The sequence below is a fragment of the Lepidochelys kempii genome, chromosome 13 (assembly GCF_965140265.1).
Source record: "Lepidochelys kempii isolate rLepKem1 chromosome 13, rLepKem1.hap2, whole genome shotgun sequence".
Lineage (NCBI taxonomy): Eukaryota > Metazoa > Chordata > Testudines > Cheloniidae > Lepidochelys > Lepidochelys kempii.
The window spans coordinates 19,723,291-19,745,179 of record NC_133268.1 but is presented as its reverse complement, the minus strand read 5'-3'; the positions used below and the strand labels follow the sequence as shown (position 1 = coordinate 19,745,179).

Sequence of the window (21,889 nt, the reverse complement as noted above, 5' to 3'; positions counted from 1 at the left end):
GCTATTATATATCCCTGCTACCTGAATATACCGCCAAAAAAAAAAAAAAAAAAAAAAAGTGTAACATGGTCTGACATCTCCTGCTAAAAGAGACAATTATTCATCAGTGGAATTTAAAACAAATTGCTGGGCAGCATATTATGTAGCTGGCAGCTGCTGGAGTTGAAGCCATTCTAATAGGGAGCAGGCGAGAGGAGAAGAAATTAGAGTAATAACAATGACCTCAGTTAATAATTTATCATCAAAATATGACTTCAGTAGTAGAATACAGTTCAGAGTAAAAATTCCCAACGAGCATGCACATTTAGATGGATTTCCTTCGCAGGCGGAGGTGTTCCCTGCAGCTGGGGCTGTTGGACGATAAAGTGCTCCCAGGAGAGGAGAAACCAGTGGGATCCCTCGTGCTCAGGGAGACCTCATCGATTTTGTAAGAAATGGAATTATAGTAAACAGGATTGGTGTGGCAGCTGAGGGTCTCTGGATGGGAGGGGGCAGGGCTCCCACACAGCCGCGGTCTGTAGCACAAACACGTGCAGAAGGAAGGGACTCTGGCAGTGGAGTTTGAAGAATGGCGTCTTGGTCTATCAGCATCTTCCTGCATCAGTGGGATGAGGTTCATTTGACTTGTCCTGTCTTCTGTGGGTAGAAAAATAGCATCTTTGTTCTTACTGTCTTCCTTAGCTTTCAGATGGATGTTGTTCCTGACTCTCCTCAGGGATGCCCTCTCTTCTGCATCCCGCCTCTCATCTTCTGAGTTCATAGTCAAAAACCTAAGAACTACTAAGTTTAGGAAAGCACCAATCACAGTCAAACCGACCAAGATGTACATGAAGCTGAAAGCCACATATGGTGGCTTCTTCTGCAAAGCTTCGTTTTTCTGCAGAGCTACAAAGTCCCCAAACCCAATAGTGGTCAGCGTAATGAAGCAGTAATAGTAAGCATGGAAGAAGGTCCAGCCCTCAAAATAAGAGAAGGCAGCTGCTCCAACACACAGTGTCCCCATGCAAGACAGGAAGCCTACTAAGACCATGTTTTCCATAGAGACGTTAGTCTTCTTCATGCCCAGACACTTCTTTATTTTCTTCAGCAGTAACCGGACTACGGTGTTCATGCGTTCCCCAAGACTTTGGAACATAACCAGTGTGAGGGGGATGCCAAGGATTGCATAGAACATGCAGAAAACTTTGCCAGCATCTGTGCCTGGGGCAGCATGTCCATAACCTGCACCAGAAAGAGAGAAAGGCAGGCATTACTTAAACACACAGGAGCAATGGCATCCCATGTCAGTGTTGCAGGCCAAATTCCATCGCTGACAGATGAGTTTCTGCGGGGGGGGGGGGGGGGGGAAGCAATGTTTGCAGACTGATTTGTGCACTCATGGTTTGTGCTTACTGAGATTTGGGACTATGCTTCCCTACGGGTCACCGATGCTGATCTCTGAATCACAACAGAGTACACTAAAGGATGGAGTTTCATTTAGTCTTTAAAAGGGTTAAAGTTACCCCACTTGCACCCCATGATAGCCTGTGGGCTTGCTCTGGAGTATCGATGGGCAGGATTAGACCAACAGGGCCGCCTTCTCCTCCCAGGCTGGTTTAACATTGGTTTAAGTCTACTGACTTCTATGTATTTTCTTCTGATTTATGCCAGGGGAACTGAGAGGAGAATCAGACCAAAGGCACTTTCATTTTCACTCTATTGCTTTAAATACAAAGTGTTTATTTCACTGAAGCACCATGAGCTGACCCCATCCCTACAGAGCTCAGAGAAGGATGAAGTGCCGTATTTTCGATCCTCACCAACACAGATTAAGATTTAATTTCCTTGTCTTGTTTGGAGGTTTGGAACTGCTGTACTAAGCAAGGAGGCGCATGATAATAGTAGGATAAGAACAAGGTACTCACTGAGGTCCTGATCTTAGCTGTATAAGCTTAATTGAAATTTGTGATCTCTGCCCCAGATGGAGAAGTAAAACTCAACACAAAAGAGAATTACACTGTATCCTGCAGTAACCTCTATGGGGGCAGGAGGCCTCATTAAAAAAAACAAACTATATTGAGAAGGCAATAGGTATGGAAGCTTCTTTTGTGGACATGTTTACATCCTAGAACAACAGTTAATTTAAGCAGGGTCAGAGCCAGTTTGTTTCCCTGCACTGCTGCATGGATTTTTGAAAACAATTATTTTAAAATTTCACTTTTTCCAGTTACTTAAACAAGTTGAAGAATATGGAAAAAATATTCATCAGGAGACATTCTTTTTCTTTCTTGTTCTCATTCAATACCATGACTGGGCTTCACGTACGGTTGCACAGGGCAGAGCTTTTAGGGAAACTGTCCGATCACAATGATGGATTAATCAGGAGATGATTTACACACAGCTGTCTCTGGTAGATTCTCAACTGCACCTTCCACTCCAGGAAACTGGATGGGGTTGCAAGACCAGGTGTTGCATAATTGACTGTGGTAAACTCATGACTGCAATATTCTAAGAGAGAGTTCGCTTCCCACTGTTTGTGTAAACACACATTAAGATCAAATGAGTTAAAATTACCTCGTCATTTACTCTGATACAATCAAACAAGCACCTGTTGCAGAACACAGAGCGGAATCAGGACTTGAGTGACATAGAAAGCTACTAGACCTTTAGCAGCAATCACCAGGTACTAGGATACATGAGAACGCTGTGGGAACACAAAGGTGTAAATAATGATCTAAAGCAGCAATGAGGTGGAGAAATAGCTGTTGTTCCCCCCAATACTCTTAAAAGAGGATATGACTGATGCTTTCAAATCGACAAAGGAAATGAGAGAGTAAACACTGATACGCCGACTGCTCGAAATCGACAGAAATGTTCTCTTTTGGGTCAAATGAAACATTTTGTTCAACCGCAAAAATATTTCTGCCTTTCAGTTCATCCAAAACTTCAAACATTTTGGTTAGGATTTGACTTGACAAGAATTTTTCCCTCTCAGAACTTTTCACAGCTCTTCCAGTGACATAAATGTGGATGAAACGTTTTGCTGAGTAAAGAGTGCTCTCTGCTCTGCCCTGAGACCACAGGGAACGGCACTGAAGATCACGGACACTTCCATCCATTTGAACATTGTCAGCAAGATTCTACAGGTACGCCTACACCGCAGCTGGGAGCAAGCCTCCCGGTGCATCAGACACACACTAGTGGGGCTCGAGCTAGCATACTAAAAATAGCAGTGTGGATGTTGCAACTTTGGCAGAGACTCGGGCTTGCCACCCAAACTCAGACTCAGGGGATGGGTGGGCTTGACTGCCAGACCTGCCACCCCAGTCACAACGTCCACGATGCTATTTTTAGTGCACTACCTGAGCCCCACTAGCACAAGTCTGTCTACCTGGGCTGGGAAGCTTGCTCCCAGTGGCAGTGTAAACATACCCTAAAATAAAGCACCCTAAATCCATCACTGTGCACAGGGAATGTGTGCAATCAACTAAGTAAAATACTTACCACTTACATTCTGATTTTCAATTGTGAAAGGGCTTTACATCTTTCCACTAAAATTTACCCTCTGTAAGGATTAAGCAATTAGCCAAGGTGACTGTGCGACGGTGAATGGCTGGGATTAGATCTCAAGGTTCCCGGCTTAAGGCTACACTTGCAAGTAATAATTTCAGCTCAGCCAGTGCAAAGGGGCATTGGAACTTTATAATGAGACTCAAAGGTGTGGTGGCTGGCAAGGCTCCCGAAAGTAGGTCTTCTACAACCAAACATCAGGGCTTTGAGGAGAAGATATGGCTGGAATCTAGGCCCCACTAGGAATTTTGCCTGGGGTCAGGGTTTCATGCACTGTACTGACGGCCTCCAGGCTGTTCCTGGAGAACTCTCTCAATGGAGCACCTTTTAAAATGTTCACATTTGTACATTCCCATAGAGAGGAATAGGCTTTTTCCTATCAGGGTTCCCATTGTTCCCTGCAGCCCTTTTGCTACTGTTTGCAATGAAGTCATCAGCCTGTGCTTAGCCATGACAGTATACTGTCATGTGACTGTGAGAATACTCACATTTTGCATAAATGTTTTGATAATATTTTGCATTTTCATAGCCCCGCCTATCATAGGATCTCAGATAGCTTTGTAATCATCACAGAGCACTGGCGAAAGTACCAGAGAGTTAGATATTACTTTGCAATTATTATTATTCCCATTTTGCAGATGGGGAAACTGAGGTCACATTGAGTCAGCAATACAGCAGGGAGTGGAATCCATGGATGCTGCCTCCCAGTCCCTGTTGCTCCTCCGCTTTGGAATTGGTAAACCTGATTTTACACACCTCTCTGAAAAGGTGAAGACACTTAAATTCTTTGGCCAATTTCCAACATTAAAGTTCCTCTTAGCTCCCTGCAACAATTCAAAGGCTGCCCATTTCCACAAATGAGGTCTCGTTGCCCGAGGAGGGGGTGGGTGGGTGAAGGCAGTGTGGGTGAACTCAGTGCACATGGAGAGGTGGGGGTGCAGGCAGCAGGGGTGTGCTCAGTGCCCACGCAGAGGTAGGTGCAGGCAATTGGGTTTATTGCATATGAGAACGAGGTAACATCACACACTGCACACCAGGGGAAAGGTGGCTTCTGAGTCTTGTTAGCATAATATCTGAAAGCAGAGATAAGGACATCATGGGCAGACAGTGGGGATAAGAACTCCTAGCTGTTCAAAACCTTGTTCCCATGACTGCATGTGATGGGGCTTCCTTACACCAGGGCAAGAAGGAGCAAAGCAGAAGAGTCTTTTTGCAGGAAGGGAAGGAGCCTGATGCTGGAGCCAGGGAATGGGTGGAAGGTGCACAGAGCATGACATGCCCCAGTGTTCCCAACACATCCATGAGTAAGCGGGGGGGGGGGGGCAGGGGGTGACTCAGTGCCCATGGAGGGGTGGAGACAGGCGGGGGACAGCTCAGTGCTCAAGAGGGCAGGGGGATGGGGGCAGGCAGGGGGCGGCTCGGTGCCATGGGGGGGACAGGGAGCGGCTCGGTGCCCATGGAGAGGTGGGGGCAGAAAGAGTGGGAAGCGGCTCGGCGCACAGGAGGGCAGAGGGATGGGGGCGGGCAGGCAGGCAGGCGGCCCGGTGCCCACGGAGGGCTGGGGGCAGGCGGGGGAGGGGCTCGGTGCCCTTGGGGGGACAGCCCGGTGCCCGGGGAGGAGCGGGGGCAGGCGGGGGGGGGGCGGCCCGGTGCCCGGGAGGGCGGCCCGACCCCGCACTCACCGATGGTGGTGATGACCGTGATGGCGAAGTAGAAGGAGCCGGCGAACTTCCACTGCCCGCCGGCGCGGTGCGGCTCGGCCTGCAGCACCAGCCGCTCCAGCTCGCGGTAGTCGTCGGCCGAGAAGCGGTACTTCCTGCGGAGCTCGCCCCGCTTCTGCTCCAGCAGCCGCCTGCGGCCGCTCTCGCCCTCCGACTCCAGCGCGTCGAAGACGGCGGCGCCCACCAGCAGGTAGGAGAAGATGCAGAGGATCAGCGAGACCGTGCGCAGGTTCTGCCGCTTCATGGCGCGGGGCGGCCTGGGGGGCGCTCGGTCGGGGCACCGCGCCGGGGACCAGCGCCGGCTTGCTCAGCCCCCGGCCGGCGGGCATCGCCTGCCGCATGCACCGGCCGCCAGCTCCCCACTGCGCTGGGCCCGGGTTATCGGCGCGTGCCTGCAGCGGGCATGCACCGGCCGGCGGGTGTCGGCTCCCCCCCTGCACCGGCTGCACGCACAGAGCCCGGGCAGCGGCTCCCGCGCCGCCTGCAGCACCCTCAGGTGCCGGTCCCCAGCCCCCGCTGCGCGGTGCTGCTGCAGGGGCTGGAAGGTAGCGGTGCCCACGCGCCGGCTGCAGGGCCCCCGGCGTCCCCTCCTCCCGCACCAGGGGAGGGCTGGGGGGCCGGTCCCGGAACCGCTCCGCCTGCGGCTGCTCCTCCCGCTGCGTGCTCCCCCCTCCCCAGGCACGCAGCTGGATGCGCTTCTCCCAGCGGGGAGCGGCACGGGGGCGGGGGGGGGGAGGAGCTTGCGGCTGTTCCCGGGCCGGCTGGGTGGACCGGACCGGACCGGACCGCCCCCTCCAGAACCACAGCCCTTTCTCTTCCCGCATCCTCAGGCTTTCCTGGCCGCATAGGTGCTGGACTACAGGTGCGGGGGCTGCTGCTGCACCTCCTGGCTTGAAGTGATTTCCAGCCTATCCAGGGATTACAGTTTGGGTCAATTTTCAGAGTAGCCGCCCTGTTAGTCTGTGTTCGCAAAAACAAAAGGAGGACTTGTGGCACCTTAGAGACTAACCAATTTATTTGAGCATGAGCTTTCCTGAGCTACAGCTCACTTCATGGCTCTCAGCACCCCCACGATAGGAATTGTTCCAGCCCCCCTGCTCAGGGGCACCTGCTGCCTCAGCACCTTCCACTGCTCTGCCCAACCAGGGAGCAGGTCCCCACGCTCCCAGGCAGCCCCCACTGTGGCATCACCTTACAAATGTGTCATGGCAACCCACGTCCCCGCTACACTGAGCCTGCCCTAGGCTTAAATAATAGCTGCTTCCGCTCTCAGCCCCTGCCTGAGCATAGCCAAAGTGGTTCCAAAGCAGAGGGCCTGCCACTGTGAAGAGGAACTTGTCACCAGTCCCATCCCTTTCACACCTGAGGATTATTATTGCACGGCCTTCAGATGGTCACACTGCTGCTGCACCATGCAGCTAGGACTCAAACCATTTAGGGCTGTGTAGGTCAAAATCAGTTTTTCTCTGACCTACCCTGAGGCTCATTGCTGAGTACTGGAAGAGGTGACCTTTCTCCATTTGGTGTTACTAAGCCAGAACTCGGAAGTAGGACTCCTCATGGAGCCTTTCTACCTTGGGTCACTCTCACCTACCCTCTAACTTCATGAAGGCTGGCCTGGCTCTGGGTCATTTATTGGAAATATTATATAAAGCAGGAACTTTGCCCAAGATCATACCTTTCTGGCAGTGTTCCCAGGTTGAAGGAGTGTTTTGGATGCTGATGTGAGTGCGAGCAGCCAAGCTGCCCTGTTTTGCCTCAGGATCCAGGTAGCTTTGAAGTGGCATAGGATTCACCCAGGCTGGGTATGCAGCCATGGAGAAAGCATGTTGCAGCTAAAACACTCTTTAGGGTAGCAGTGCTGGATGTGGGAAGCGAAAGGGGTGCTGCTTGGTAGGACTCACCAGGGAGGTAGTGCTTTACAATTAGCGACAATATGGAATCAACCACAATTAAAAAAACAAAACAACCCAAAACATGTTTTTTTCTGATTTTCTCACCAGTCCTAGATATCAGATGATCATAACTGCTGCTGTATTATTTGAAGCAGAGGGAACAGAAGGAGAAAACCAAATAGCTAAGGTTACATGTTTCCATCCCAGATCAAATATACCCAAAGTCTGCTTTGACTAAGATACTGCAATGCTAGCTCCCCCTGCATGCCTTCATCACCAGTACACATCAACCCTAACTTGGAGGGACCCCACCTCTAGAGGGTCAGAGAGGAGTTCAGTCTCTGCCTTAGGTTGAGACTGCCAATAAGTGCTAGTTGTAACAGTGCTGATTTATGTTTCTGATGCTGTATGATTAAATCTGACCATTTATATAGCTGATATTGCCACCATTATACAATTGCAACACACCTTGTATGAAGTAGTGGCCATGTTAGTCTGTAGTCACAAAGAGAACAGGAGGACTTGTGGCACCTTAGAGACTAACAAATTTATTTGAGCATAAGCTTTTGTGAGTTTACGCTCAAATTTGTTAGTCTCTAAGGTGCCACAAGTACTCCTTTTCTTTTTACCTTGTACAAAGTATATCATGTAAGGTGTCAATGGAAAAGTTCTGATTTGCTAAATAAAATTATCCTGTTTATATTCATATATCATCTTTGTATCTAAAGTTATGAATATTGGCAGTGGATTTGTATTTTACTGTAAGCATGCAGACTCACCCAACAGCAGCTCCTGCTGGGCATCCTTGGGAATTAGCTCAATTTCCAGCCCAGAGTACCCTCCGCAGGCCAGTGATCCACCGTACTACTGGTCCCCAGTCCCTCACCTTGGGTGCTGCCCCCCTGACAGTACCCCCACTCCCAGGAACCCTCACCCACTATCCCCACATCACCTCAGTCATGGCTACTGCCAGTCACCATCTAGCCCCACACCCTGGGGCAGACTGCAGTGTAAAAGCCAATCATCACAGACAACAAGGGGTTTGGACTGGCTGCCTTTACCCAACCTCAGGCTACTCCTCTGCAACCCCAATACCTATTTGGGGTTGGGGAGTTGCTGGCCTAGAGCTTCCCAGCTCCTGAGGCCTTTCCCCAGCCCTGCCTCACTCTAAATCCCCTGGGTGAATTTCCCCTACAGCTAGCCTGTCTCTCTCCAGCCTTTATAAGGGCCAGCTGGGCCCTGATTGGGGTGTGGCCCAGCTGCAGCTACTTCCCCACTCAGCCCAGCTTCTAGCCCACAGACCCCCAGCCCTCTCTAAGGCCTGGCTTTTCAGCTCTTCAGGACAAGAGCGGGTGACCACCCTGCTACACTTACATATGTGTCGCATTCCTGAGTAGCACTCACCCAATAAAAGTTATATAGAGCCAGACAGCTATGTGTTGATGGTCCACTGAGGACACTTCAATCTAACAATGGGCCCAGATAGCTCTTCCTGTGGATGCCTCAACAAGAATATGGGCAATGGCTGCCCCTGTGAGTCATCAAAGTATGTAAGGACATGTGATATGCCCGGGTAACCCTGGGTTCCATCTTGGGCCAGTAAAACTTTCCACAAACAGAGGCTGTGAGCTGTGCTTGAGACAGTAAAATTCCATGCACAGGGCAAAGGATATAAAAGGCCCCTGAGATATCTCCATTTTGTCTCTTTCCTACCATGATTCTCTGGACTTACAACAAAAAGGAGCATTTTGAACTATGGACTGAAGGCCTTCTAATCTTTTGGAAGTTACCAGAGAGGCTTTACAAGCTAGCAGTTTATTCCATCACTGCTACAAGCCTGAGATAAGGACTTTGCAAGTATTTGTTTGCATATGATTTATTAACTCTCTTCTTTTCTTTTATTATTATTATTTCTTTAGTTTTTAGTTACTAAAGGATTGGCATCAGCATGATTATTGGGTAAGATCTGAGTTATATGTTGACCTGGCTAAGTGGCTCATATCTTGGGATTAGAAGACCATATATTTGATGAAATTGGTTTTCAGTAACCATTCATCATAAAATCCGGTGTCTGGGGTGAGCCAAGAGCTGGAATGCCTAAGGATACTGAACTTTTGACTTTTTGTTAACCAGTTTGCCAAGACAGAAGTTTACTTTTGTTCCTGACTTGGTATAAAGTAAAGATAAAATAACCACCAGTTTGGGGTGCGTCTGCCCTGTTTCTCAGCAGTTTGTCCCATAGGTGCCGACTCTGTGGGTGCTCCGGGGCTGGAGCACCCACTGGGAAATATTAGTGGGTATTCCACACCCACCGACAGCCAAGCTCCTCCCTCCCCCCCCCCCCCCAGCATGCCGTATCCCCACTCCTCCCCCTTCCTCCCTTCCAGCCCGCCCACTACCTAACAGCTGTTTGGCAGCGCTTAGGACTTTCCAGAAGGGAGGGGGAGGAGCGGGGAGAAGGTGGAGAAGAGGCAGGGCAGGGGCAGTGCCTTGGGGGAAGGAGGTGGAATGGGGGCAGGAAGGGGACTTTGGGGAAGGGGTGGAATGGGGGTGGGGCAAATGGGGGTTGAGCACCCACCAGGCAGAGGGAGAAGTCGGCACCTATGATTTGTCCTGCATTTGGCATCCTCAGTTGTGACCCACTGAGGCACAATGACACCCCACCTCTAGAGGGTCAGAGAGAAGGTCAGCCTCTGGCTTTGGCCTTAGGCTGAGACTGCCAACAAAGTGCTAGTTGTGACAAAGTTGATTTAGGTTGTGTGGACATTTGCCTGCTGGCAACTTGACTGAAGCCCCCAGTTCATTTCACATAAGCCTCAGGACAGATGTAAGATGGGAATGAATTCCAACCACTCTGAACTGGCTCAGCTGTGAATCAAAGAGCAAGAGGAAAAGGGCTCCATTTCCTGAGCCTTCCTGTATTCCTTATGTTTCACTTTTAAAAATAGAAAGATAATTCTCAATCTCATGCTGTTGGAGATAGCAATTATGGGCAAGAAGTGAGGAACACCAAATACAAGTGAGAGTGCAGTGTATGAGGCTGTGGGGGGGAAAATCTAGCTATTTAGTATTGTTGCGTGCTATTAACTAGCTGCTGAATTCCACCCCAGAGCTGTCTGCCTTCAGCACATTTCTTACCTCCCTCCTTCGGTGCTGCAAAGCCTCATTAATTCACGTTGTTAAAGTGTTATGAGACATACACATACACCGCACCTCCCCGATGAAGAAAGTTACCTTTCTTTCTTGTTGCCTTAATAGTAGTGTCACATCCAAGGTTGCCTTGGGCTAATCTGAGCCCTTACCATTTGTTCCGCTTTCCTGAGAAAGCGTCAGTATTTTGAAGAGGGTTTCTTTACCATAGCTCTGTGAGGGATTTTGTCCACCCACCCTCCCTCTGAGCCCCAAAAGTGCTGCTGGTTCGGTAACATCACTGCTTAAAGATCTGTGTTTTATGTGTCCAGAAGTCTGTTGCCACAATAGCCAACATTGATTGGCTAGTGATGATATGATATTGAAGTATGGCCTTTTCAAAGCCTAGCGATCCCCTCTCCTCTCCTTATGGAATGCTTATGGCTAAAACCACTGGGGTGTGTCTGGTGGGCTAGCATCTATATTTACCCAGTTCTGATCAGTTCGGTCCTGTATAATTTAGATTTTCTCAATCATTTCCTCTCTAAATCTTCTCCTGACCACGCTAAATAAATCCCAGTTTTTACAATGTCTTGTGCTACATAAGCCCTGCCTACATCTCCAGCTGTCTTTGTGGCCCTTTCTTGTTGTGTTAATAATTGAAGAGACCTGGCCAGCTATTCTTCTAGTTGCTAAAAACAGAGGCCAGTGATGTAATGTAATCTTGGAAGATAATATCAGGACCATTCTGTAAACAACACCATGATACACAGTCCAGCCATTTTGACAGTGGTGAGGGGGCAGCTTGGTTTTTTCCTTCAGTCAGTGTCCTGTTTGCATAAGCTCAGTCCATATAGAGCTTCAGTGAAATCAGTGGGACTGCTTGTGAAGTAAGGTACTACTCAGCACCAGAGTGGCAGAATCAGGCCCATAACAAGCAAACCACTATAAGAACAACCCACACATACCTGTTCCCATGAGCTACCATTCCATAACAAGTCGGGTAATGCATGCCAGGGAGGGAGAAGAAACAAGGGTTTTTAAAAGGTGTAACACATGTTGGTAGTGTCTTTTGAACTGTATCAACGTCACTCTCACTTGTATCGTTTGTTTTGAAAATAATATGGAAGATTGCAAGCTCTGAAACCTTTGTGATACAAGAATAGTACCTGAGTGCAGTGCATTTACGTTTCCTCCATGAGGGGAGCATAGCAGCATTACCTAGCTTAAATTGCTTTCTGCACCACATTGCTTTTGTGGGTTTGATGCTGCAATACCCATTGGTTTCAATGGAAGTTTCACACTCAGACCCTGATACAATGCCCACTTAAGTCAACTTGACTTCAATGGAATTTGGATCAGGCTCATACACACTTGGTGGAATCAGGCCCTGCAAGGTAAAGCATGTTATCATTGGTTTCCAGCAAGTTGTTTCATTCTGAGGTTAAATGTCTGTTATTTTTTTATTACACAGAGAGGGAGAGAGCGAGCTCTGAGAGTAGGACAAAAGAATAAATGATGTATTTTTGTTGTAATGAGACAGGTTTTAGTGAACACAATTAGTTTGTTTTTCCATTCATTGTAAGATGAATTTTGAAAAACCTGTTAGTTACCAAGGGGGAGATGAAAGGCAAAGTCAAACCTCATTTGTTTTAAAACCAGCATCTAATTAATGTGTCTAATAAGTCTATTCTGGCAGCGAGTTTATTAAAAAGCTTTACTGGTTCTAATGGATTAGAATAAACAAAGCTGCTTAACCTTCACTGTTGAAAGATGCTAATTTGATGCATTCTAAATATAGGCCAGAATTGCATCTGTTTAAATTTAGTCCCTGGCAATTGCCAGTGAGGGATATCACCCCTTTGGACTGTTAGAAGGTTCAGAGCATAAACAGCACTAGTACTCCATGGAGAGCTGTATCTATTTACAAGGCACATCTTCATATTGACTAATAGGTAGCTACAGAATAAAAGATGAACTCTGAATCAGTGTTACTCCTGCAGCTCCTTCTCCTTCAGTTCTTTACGCCGCATAATGAAACCGGTAGGTGGTTTGCTTTACAGAAACCCCTCCCCTTTGATTTAAATGCCGTGGATTAATGTCCCATGGAGATGGGTAGCTGAGGTAGAGCTAGATGTCGTGGTGCAGTGCAGGACTGGCATGCTGGAGTCCTGAATTTTAGTCCCAATCCGTTCTGCCACTAACACATTATGCAGCCCTAGTCAAATCACACAGGGCCAAATTTTCTAAAGTGACCTCTAATTTTGGCTGCCTCTGTTTTTGGATGTCTAACATGAAACACCTAGAGCTTAATCTTCAGAAGGGCTGAGTGTCTGCAACTCCATTTGAAGTCAATGGGAGAGGTTACAATGGGCTGAAGACCAGGCACTGATATTTGAATTATACTATGAAGACTAGATCCTCATCTGGAGTAAGTTAGCATAGCTCCACTGAGTTCCATGAAAGTCTACTCCTGAATGTCTTTCTAAAGCAAGCTAAAGACCTGTCTCAGTATGGTTTGATCTTTGTGCACAAATGCCTGCTTTTTTTAATTTTAGCAAAAGCACCAGCAGTTCCGAATTAAATACCGAGATTCTATACTCACAATGCCGGAGGATATTATTAAAGCAAAGGGTTAGTAAATTTCAAAAAAGGATTAGACCGTCATATGAATAACAATTGCATCTGCAGTTACACTGTCTCCAATCAAATTCCAAGAGCTATCAGTCCTTGTGCAACATGACATGAGATGATCACTAGCTGGGAGCACAGGATGTAATTCCTGCTTCCCCCCCAGTGGGTAGTATTGCATACTGAAGTGTATTGTGTACTATACTGGGTTTTCACCTTCTTCTGAAGCAGCCAGACACAGGGTACTGGACTAGATAGGCCACTTGTAGAGGTAGGACACCAGACTAGATGGATCAATGGTTTGATCCTGCCTAGCAGTTCTTGTCTTTAGATCAGGAATCTGACATCCCAACCTCCCATTTGTCCTAGGCTTACATGTCTATTCGCGGCTCAGACTCTGGGTGTGGCTCACAGTCTGCCCTAGGGGCCATGTTCCAGGTCACTTGAGGCTCCCACTATACTGGTCTTCAACTAGTGCAGAGATGCACTTGCTTCTGCAATAACTCATCATAGAGTTTTTCTTGGCATCCAAGCCACTGCAGTGGCCTCCTCCTCAAGGGACCTCTTAACTTACTGTCACCTCTGGGTTTTTCCTGCTGTCTCTTCATGAGCTTTTGTCCAGATAGGGGCAGGCATTTTGCTCAGCGTAGTATTCGGAAAGACCAACTAGTTAATAAAGAGGGTGCTGTGTATAAACATATTATGAATGCAGATTACAGTAGAATTATCAAGCTGGAAATTGCTTCCAGGCATAAAACACAACCTCATCTCCACATATTATGAATTCACCCAGCTTCCTTTTCTTCCTGTTGATGTCATCCTCAGTGCTTTCACAAGGCTCCATATAGACCAAACTTGGCAGACCTTTGGTGCCCATCTCAATCGCATCTCCTTCTTTGGTTTCCTTAAGGTGACTAAGATCCAAACAAGGGGTTTAGATGGTCTTTTCCAATTACCTTGGGGATGTTAGTTGTGACTTGTCCACAGCTCTTAGCAGCACCACAAGAGTAGCAGTAACAGGAGTGTTAGTATTTTATGATTCTCAGTGGTTAGGAGGAGGGGAAAAAAGAAGCAGAAACGGGGAAGGGGAGGTAGAAACAGCGAGGTGGGAGGGTGGAAGTAAGTAGAGAGAAAAGCAGAAGGGGAGTAACTCGTGAGGGGGGTGTCTCTGAGTCATGACAACAAAACCCTTAAACACTCCTCCACTAGCGGTTACTTTAAACTTAGAAATTCCAGAGCAGGTTGAGATTTGATCCATGTATCTGAAATCCCTGTGTCATCACTGGCGAGGGAATGGGACGAGTTTATCTCCTGACAGCTGACCAGTTACAGTCTGGTTAGACTGGAGCAGCACACTGTGTGGAGGCAAAAAAGTTATGTTCTTCCCAGCCCTTCCCTCAACATCAGAACGGCTATGCTGGGTCAGAACAATGGTCCATCTAGCCCAGTATCCTGTCTTCAGACAGGGACCAATGCCAGATGTTTCAGAGGGAATGAACAGAACTGGGCAATTTCAAGTGATCTATCCCTTGTCGTCCACTCTCAGCTTCTGGCAGTTGGAGGTTTAAGGTCATCTAGAATATGGGGTTTCATCCCAGGCTTTACTGGCCACATGCCATGGCTAACTTTATCTTCTCTTTTCAGTCTGTGTGTAAAGACTCCTTAATCCCATGACCAGCCCTCATGCTGAGACAGCAGGAGCAGCCCTATTTGGTTTCCTCTCCAGGCACCTACCAATGAGCATACCTGATCTCTGTCTGTGTTGGTTTGACTGGTTTTGAGTTGTCTGCCTTGTAACATTTCCCTTATTGACTGAAAATAAGTACTGCAAGTTGTCACACAACCCTTTCAATGCAGCTGCATCCCGTATGTTGCTTGCAGTGTTTTCCCCAGGAATTGAAATTAGGGGGGGGTGTTCAAATTTATGGGGGGGGGGTGTCAAGGCCAATGGGAAGTGAGACCGTGAGGATGAAGGTGGGCTGTATGGCACCATAGTAAAAACTGAAAAAATGTTTCATGACCATTTTATTAGATTTAACTCTTGTTTTAAAACCATCACACAAATTAAAGTTGGCTACTCAAGCCTTCTATGAAGCACTATAGCTACATCCTTCTAGGTTTCTTGTTATAATTTTGCACAACTCTGTTAATGAACTTACTGAATGCAGTGTGTTCATCTTTGGTGGCCTCTCATGTGTCCGCTGCTTCCATTCCTTCAATTGATATGCTCATTAGTTCATTCACATGATCAGGCAGAAGGTGACTTCTTTCAGAACACCCAATTCTAGTCAATGAGAACACTCAACTGACTGGGAGTAGCAAGAGATGAATTCCTACTTCTTTCATCCTAGGAAACCACAAAGATCAGGTCGAGCCACTAGGGAAGATAAAAAAGAAGTTGAAGACAAATCTTCATTCATTCGTTGTATGATATTCCACTCTGTGTTAAAATTCTCTATTCTGTCCTGATCCCACGGCAGCCCCATTGCTTGTAGTGCCTCACTCCACTCAAGTGTCAGTGTTTTGTAGGACAGGGATCTGTAAAAGCTACGTAGAGGTTGAGTAGAATCTAGAAGTCGCTGTTGTAGATTTTTTAAGAATCAAGTCTGTGTACTTTTTCAGTTGTCTTAACAAACACTTCTTGTCCTCTTCACATAAGGATTCAATATAAATGCCTTCATTTAATATAAATGCCTTCAACTTCTGGACTGAAGTCTTTGCTTCTTCCAGTACTTTTTCAATGGATAGCTCTCTGATTGATCCAAATGTAGCTTCTGTTGCTGGACAAAGATCTACTCCTGTTGTAGCAGATGCCTGGATGGCATTGTTTAATGACCCAATGGTTTCAACAGTAGACTTACAAGAGAGAGAACTGCAATAATCTTCTCTGAACGTAGTAGCAAAAGTAATCCACCAGCCTCACTACTTAGATCCATCCCATCTTGGTAGATACTTTCCAAAGCCAGTAATAACGCCTGGAGTAATTTTAAGACAACAGCCAAGGATCGCTCATGAGAAAACCAGAGGGTTTTCCTAGGTTGGACTAATTTGAACTTGAGTCTCAGTGTATCTTCTATATTTTCCAAGATATTCGGTCTTTTTGGACTCTTGCTGAAAAAAGAATATAATGAGGACATTAAATTGATAGCTTTTTAAATGTCTTTTGAAGAGTCTGCAGCTCGTACTAGCACTAGTTGGAGTAGATGGCCTCTGCAGTGTATATAGGAGAGATTAGGGGTACACTTTTCTCTGAGCAAAGCTTATACTCCACCATGTCTTCCAGAGAAGTTTGCAGCTCCATCAAATGCACAAGCAGCCATCTGTTTGGGGTCCAGCTGACAAGCATTTAACTCTTCTGTGACAACCCACATCTTAGATGCAGCCGATGTGTCTTCTATAACTTGAACATCTAGAAATGCATCTACTGGCCTACCACTGACATCAAGATAACGTACACAATGATTTAATACTTTGCCCATTTGCATCGGTGCATTCATCAGCCATGTATGCAAATTTTTTTAATGTGGTGAGAAAGTTCTTCACTTTTTCAACTGCTGAACTTTTTCACTGTTGCACCGCATGCTTCTAGCCAGTCAGTTGAGTTTCTTGCAGAAAGACAGCGAGCATTTACTAGTCTCGTTCGGAACCAGTGTTCAACTTCAGGATGAATAAGTGACAATGCACTTAATATTGGCCTCCAGTTTGTACTGTGCAGTATCTCTTGCTTAAACAGAAAGTATGATGCCACAGCCATGTTTGTTCGCATGAACTGTGTTGTGTCTCCAGCATTCGTAACAGCCTCATTAACACTGACAGGTGTTGTCTTTAGTCAGTGGAGACTCAGAGTTCAGAGGTGCTTTCACATGAGTTCACCTCCCACATGTGTGGCAAGAAGGCTCCTCCAGCTGCTCACTGTTCACTCTGGCCACTGTTGTTCATTATGCCACCGTTCACTCCATCGCTCTGTTGCCAATGGCCCTGCGCCATCACCTTCTGCCACTGTGACCTGTGCGAGTTGGTCTCTTGAGATTCCACCAGCTCTCAGTGGGGGAACCTTGCTGCTAGTGCAGACTGAGCCATGTCTTCCACAGAAACACTGTCCCACAGCAGGTCTAAGCACTTAGACCTGATTATCAGTGATTTCAGCTGTAGTGGTCACTTAACAAAACAAAAGACTATCTATGGAGCCTAATCAGCTCTGTCTTTAAACAGTGGAGAGGGGCAAGTCAAATAGTACTTCTGACTCAGGCAGACCATCAAGCAAAACACCTGTCCCCACCCTCTCTCTTGATGCCCTCAATCAGCACGGGCTAAGTACAGTTCTACTGCCCTTTACTCGTACAATAAGAATAACAACATTTCATTACCCCCCCTCCCCCATGCATTCAAGTGATTTGTAACCCAACCCCAGCCAAAATCTATCACTTTGGCAATGCAGCTCTGTTTGCTGGATACCTAGGTAGATTACGAGTGAATGTAAATACAATCTGGTCCTGAAGCTTTCCCCCCAGCCCTTTGCTCATCACTAGCTGTCAGGGAGAGCTCATTTAGACTTTGCTTACAAATCATAATTTGAAAATATTAGGTTGGCCAACATCACTGAAATGAATGCACTGACATTGTCCTAAAAAACAACAGCTGTATAAGGAAGCTAGTCTATGTTCAACTTTTCAACTCTATTATACTTTTTCAGATACATGTATTTTATCATACACTGTATATGCTTCTAAAGTGTGTATTAATGTTTCAATTTCAATTCAAATGTCCAAATAATCACTAAATTGGCAACACTGCATGTAACTAGTTCACAAAACCGGGGTGGGCGGGGGGGGGAGTGTTGGGGAAATTCAGGGGGGGTGTAGGGAAATCCCATGTTCCATGAATCTGTGGTGGTGATATGTGAAGGAGACTTGGACTGGAAATGCTGACAGCACGTCTTTGTCTTTGCCTGTTCTTGGCATTTAATGCTGACAAATTCTATTTTCAGCTTAATACAGTTTTTTTTATATGCTCTGGATCTGGAAGCTTGTCAGTTTGATATCAGCCAGATTCAAAGTGCCTGCAGTAAACTGGATGGGTTGCATTCCTAACCAAGTTGGAATAATTATTGATCTGCTTTACCAAGTTTCACATCTGAGTGACTTTAATTAATTTTTTTGTTTGAGCATCTTTTAAATATTTACGTATTTATTTATATTTGGAAACATGCTGAGAACCTCAGGCTTTCTGATTCGTGCCTGAAAACAAATCCAGAACAATATTTTCTCACTTCATTGTCCCTATTGTTGTTGTTTGTGTTGTGAGAAACAACGGAAGGCCATTGTGAACAACGGAAGACTGAGCCCCATTGTGCCAGGTGCTGTACGAACATATAATAAATGGCAATCTCTGCCCCAAGGAATTTACAATGTAGAAAATAGACAGCAATCCTGTGGAAACTCCATCCTGAACTGTGACATCAAATTCACCTTAGAAATATGGTACGTGTCAAACTCCTGTACAAGCGCAGAGTGGCAGCCCAAACCAGCAAGTTGCTGAGTGCCCTCAATTCCCATTCTGGTCAGCATGGTGCACTCCATCACTCATCACTTTGTGATGTTTTAATTCACTCTCCAGCCAGTGGGAAGTGTTGACTTCAGACTGAAGGGCTGCCTGAAAAGGTCCAGGGGCTTTGGATTATTTCAGACAGAAAGAGGTATGAATGAATTCCAAATATGAGAGGTCACTCTGAGAGTTGCAGCAGGTCCCTCTCCTGTATAGTAAGGGAGTTCCAACCTGAGCACATTGAGTGATCTCAGCTGCAGCAGTACAGAATGGGGACAGAGGCATCTTTCAAGTGGAAAAGTCTCAAGGCACTTAGGGCTTTGTCAGTCAGAAGTGACACTTTAAACTCCACCTGGAAGTCACCAGGCAGATCCCAGGGCATGAGCTTCCAGCAGGTTATCCCATGCAACAAGCAGGCCACCACCTTCTTCACCAGCTTCAGCTTCTGAATTCCATAGCCAGGAGAAAATCATTAACTAATGCAACAGGTACAGGCTCTGGGCCATACCAAAGCTGACATCCTAATGACCCAAGGTCAAGATGGAGGCTTCCAGATGCTCAAAGAGTTGTCCTGCTTCAAGTTTTTCCATAATCTGAGCGGAGAATGGAGGATTACATGCTGGTTCTGTGAAAGTAGAATCAGTTCCCATCTGGATATGGTGTTAGCATCAAGAGATGGTTTTCTGAGCAGAGGCAAAACACAGCCTTCTTCTAAAGCAATCAGCACCCTGGTCACACCTCAAGGGAGGTGTTGACAGTGTCTCCCAGCAAAGGCCTGTAACTGGCCTTCACCAGTCAGGAGGGACAAGTGTTCAAACCACAGGTCATGGCTCAAAGTTCTCCTAACAGATCCAGAACCTCCAGCTGTGGTATTGATAACAATTCAAGCAGAAGTGAGCTATCGTACCATTTATCCCTCAGGATATTGATTGCCCTGCCACCGCAGCCTGGTCAGTACCGGATCAATATCACCCACAAAGTAACCAGAAAATGTTGTCATGATCACATTGCATCCTGGATAGTTATTGATTCCACTCACTGCCGCAGTGTTCTGTGGTTCCCAGGGCTTCCTGTGTATGTGTATATTGCATCCTGCTCTGAAAACATTTTTAGACTAATAGTATTGGCATATGTAAGCAATTTACATTCTTGAGACAGGCTAGGCCACTTACTGACATTCTCCTTGTGGGTTATAATAGGCTAAATAGCTGAAGAAGGGATTTGAGTTTTTATGATTTCACTTGGATTAATTTTTGTTTTGTGCAGAACAAAGAGCATCTCATACAGTATAAATATGTGCTTATGTCTGTGTAGCCTTTCTGCTGTTTAGATTGCAGCTGCTTCCCTTGACACTCAGTGTAATAAAGAATAAACAAATCATGGAATGGGGGGGGGGAAGTTTGCCATATTCTAAGTAGACTCATCTCTTTACATTCCTACTATGTTCCCACTCCTTATTTGGAGTCCTTATATTAAAGCCGGATTGTTTTCAAAAACATGGGTATCCAGTTGAATGCTTAGTTTGTGCCTCTGATGCACACATGAATAGCTAGTTAGGCACATTAGACTGACTACACAGTTACTGACTTGAATATATATTCACGGTGATTGCGCGTACACATTGGATGTGCAGCTGCACTTTCATTTTGCATAGGCAATTGGGTGTCTGGATATTTTGAAAATCTGGTCTTTAATCATTAATTTATAGTGTCCTCCTGCAGTACACAGGTATGAAATGTTAGAGTGCCAAGGGCTATGCGTTCTTCAGCTGACATCTTCTCTTATAGCTGTCCTGTAGTAAACACGTTATCCCATAATAATGAGTCCAGTTAGGGAAAGAATCACTCCATTCATGCAAATGAAAAACCAGTTATATTTTGTTTTATACATATTTGTTTTGAATGAAGATTGTAGAGTAACTTTCTTCACTCCAGAGGAGCTGGTGTGCACACCAACCCACCTTTTCCTTCGAGCCACGAGAATCGTTTGAAGTCATTACAGCTTTCTGCTCAGCTACAGTACAGCTCGCCAGGTCTTGACTCTTTTTGTTATGCTTTCCTTCTCACTGAAACTTTAACGCACAGTCTTCTAGGCATGACTGCGTTGTCTCAGAGAGTCACACAGCCTACAATCAGACCAGTTCTCTGCCGGTGTAAATGGTTTGAGCTCTGGCAGTGTGATCTAGTGGATAAGGGATTGAGAGTCAAGAGGCCTGCCTTCTAATCCTGCCATTATCCTGCTGTGTGCCCTTGGGCAAGTCACTTCACCTTTCTGTGCTTCTGTTTCCCGTCCCACTCACTGTCCATTTTGTCTACTTAGACTGTATGCTCTTCAGGGAAGAGACCCCCTCTCACTATGTGTCCGTCCAGGGCCTAGCACAATGGGACTCCAATCATGGGTGCAACTGTAATACAAATAATAATATTTTTGCAATAATGAAATCAAAGGATCTACGCCTATTTATACCAGCAGAGAACGTGGCCATATTTCTCTTCTCCTTGTACCATATTTTAGCTGCATTGGAGCAACACTGTTTCCTTCACTAATGGCACAAACATTCTAGAGATGATTTGTTTTCTTTTACAGTGATGAGGAGAGGGGGAAGGTTTTCTTTGGCAGCTTAATGCTGGTGTTATTTTAATTGCTGCCCTCTTCATTTGGTGTAGCATCATTGGAAAAGGGTCTCTTCCCTCTTGTAATGACCATACACCCTCACTGCCTTTGTCAGAATGGCCTGTTAGCAACTTGGGAGGCAAAGAAGCTCTTACTCAGCTTTTTTCTGACATTTCCTCACCAGACATTGATATATGGCCCTTGTTAGCAGAATTAGAAGTGATGAAACTATGAAATTAACTCCCGTCCCACCCCTGAGTTAATGGAATGGAACTGGAAGCTCAGTGAAGCAGAAAGCCAGTGTCATCAATTAGCTTTCCACTTACTCTCCGGGAACACAGTGGTATCAGGATTTCAGCCATTGCGATCTCTCTGAAGTGCGGACACAATGGAATAACTGGTTTCTGCCTCGGGTCAACAGCGGCTTCACATTCCCTCCGTATAATCTGGTGTGCAAGGTCAGTAAAAACTCAGTCATGGTTTCTGGGTTGAGGCTGAATATTGCATATAGTTCTGTGTGCTGCTGGTGATTTAATGGGTATAATTCCCTGGGCACCCAATAGAGGCATTCTTGTGTGCATAGCTTTGGTTTCCAAAGCTCACCGTTTTCAGTGTCGGACACCGTTGGGGCTGAAAATAGCTAGATACAAAGGAAATCACCTCAAGAACATCTAATGGGGTATCAGCAGAGCCTTGCTACTCATCTGTTCTCTGATGCTATCTGAAGCCGCAGACTAAGGCATATAAATATTGTCACATTAAGGAGGTAACTACTTTTACTCGAGCAGATCCCTCATGGAATCTCTT

The 21,889-nt window shown here is 46.3% G+C and overlaps 1 protein-coding gene and 1 long non-coding RNA gene across 2 annotated transcripts in view; one reads left to right on the top strand and one right to left on the bottom strand.

Annotated features, from left to right (window-relative positions):
• Window positions 1-222: 222 nt before the first annotated feature.
• KCNK15 (potassium two pore domain channel subfamily K member 15) lies at window positions 223-5,939 on the bottom strand. The gene is made up of 2 exons (XM_073309638.1): window positions 5,232-5,939; window positions 223-1,221 (listed from the first exon to the last, which is right to left on the bottom strand). Exons 1-2 carry the CDS (start codon window positions 5,512-5,514, stop codon window positions 305-307), a joined length of 1,200 nt encoding a protein of 399 aa, XP_073165739.1. The 5' UTR covers window positions 5,515-5,939; the 3' UTR covers window positions 223-304.
• LOC140897260 (uncharacterized) overlaps window positions 5,211-21,889 on the top strand; it is a 51,014-nt gene continuing 34,335 nt past the window's right edge. Inside the window, exon 1 of the long non-coding RNA XR_012154693.1 lies at window positions 5,211-5,460. This is a non-coding gene — a long non-coding RNA (uncharacterized lncRNA). The remainder of the gene's footprint in view (window positions 5,461-21,889) is intronic.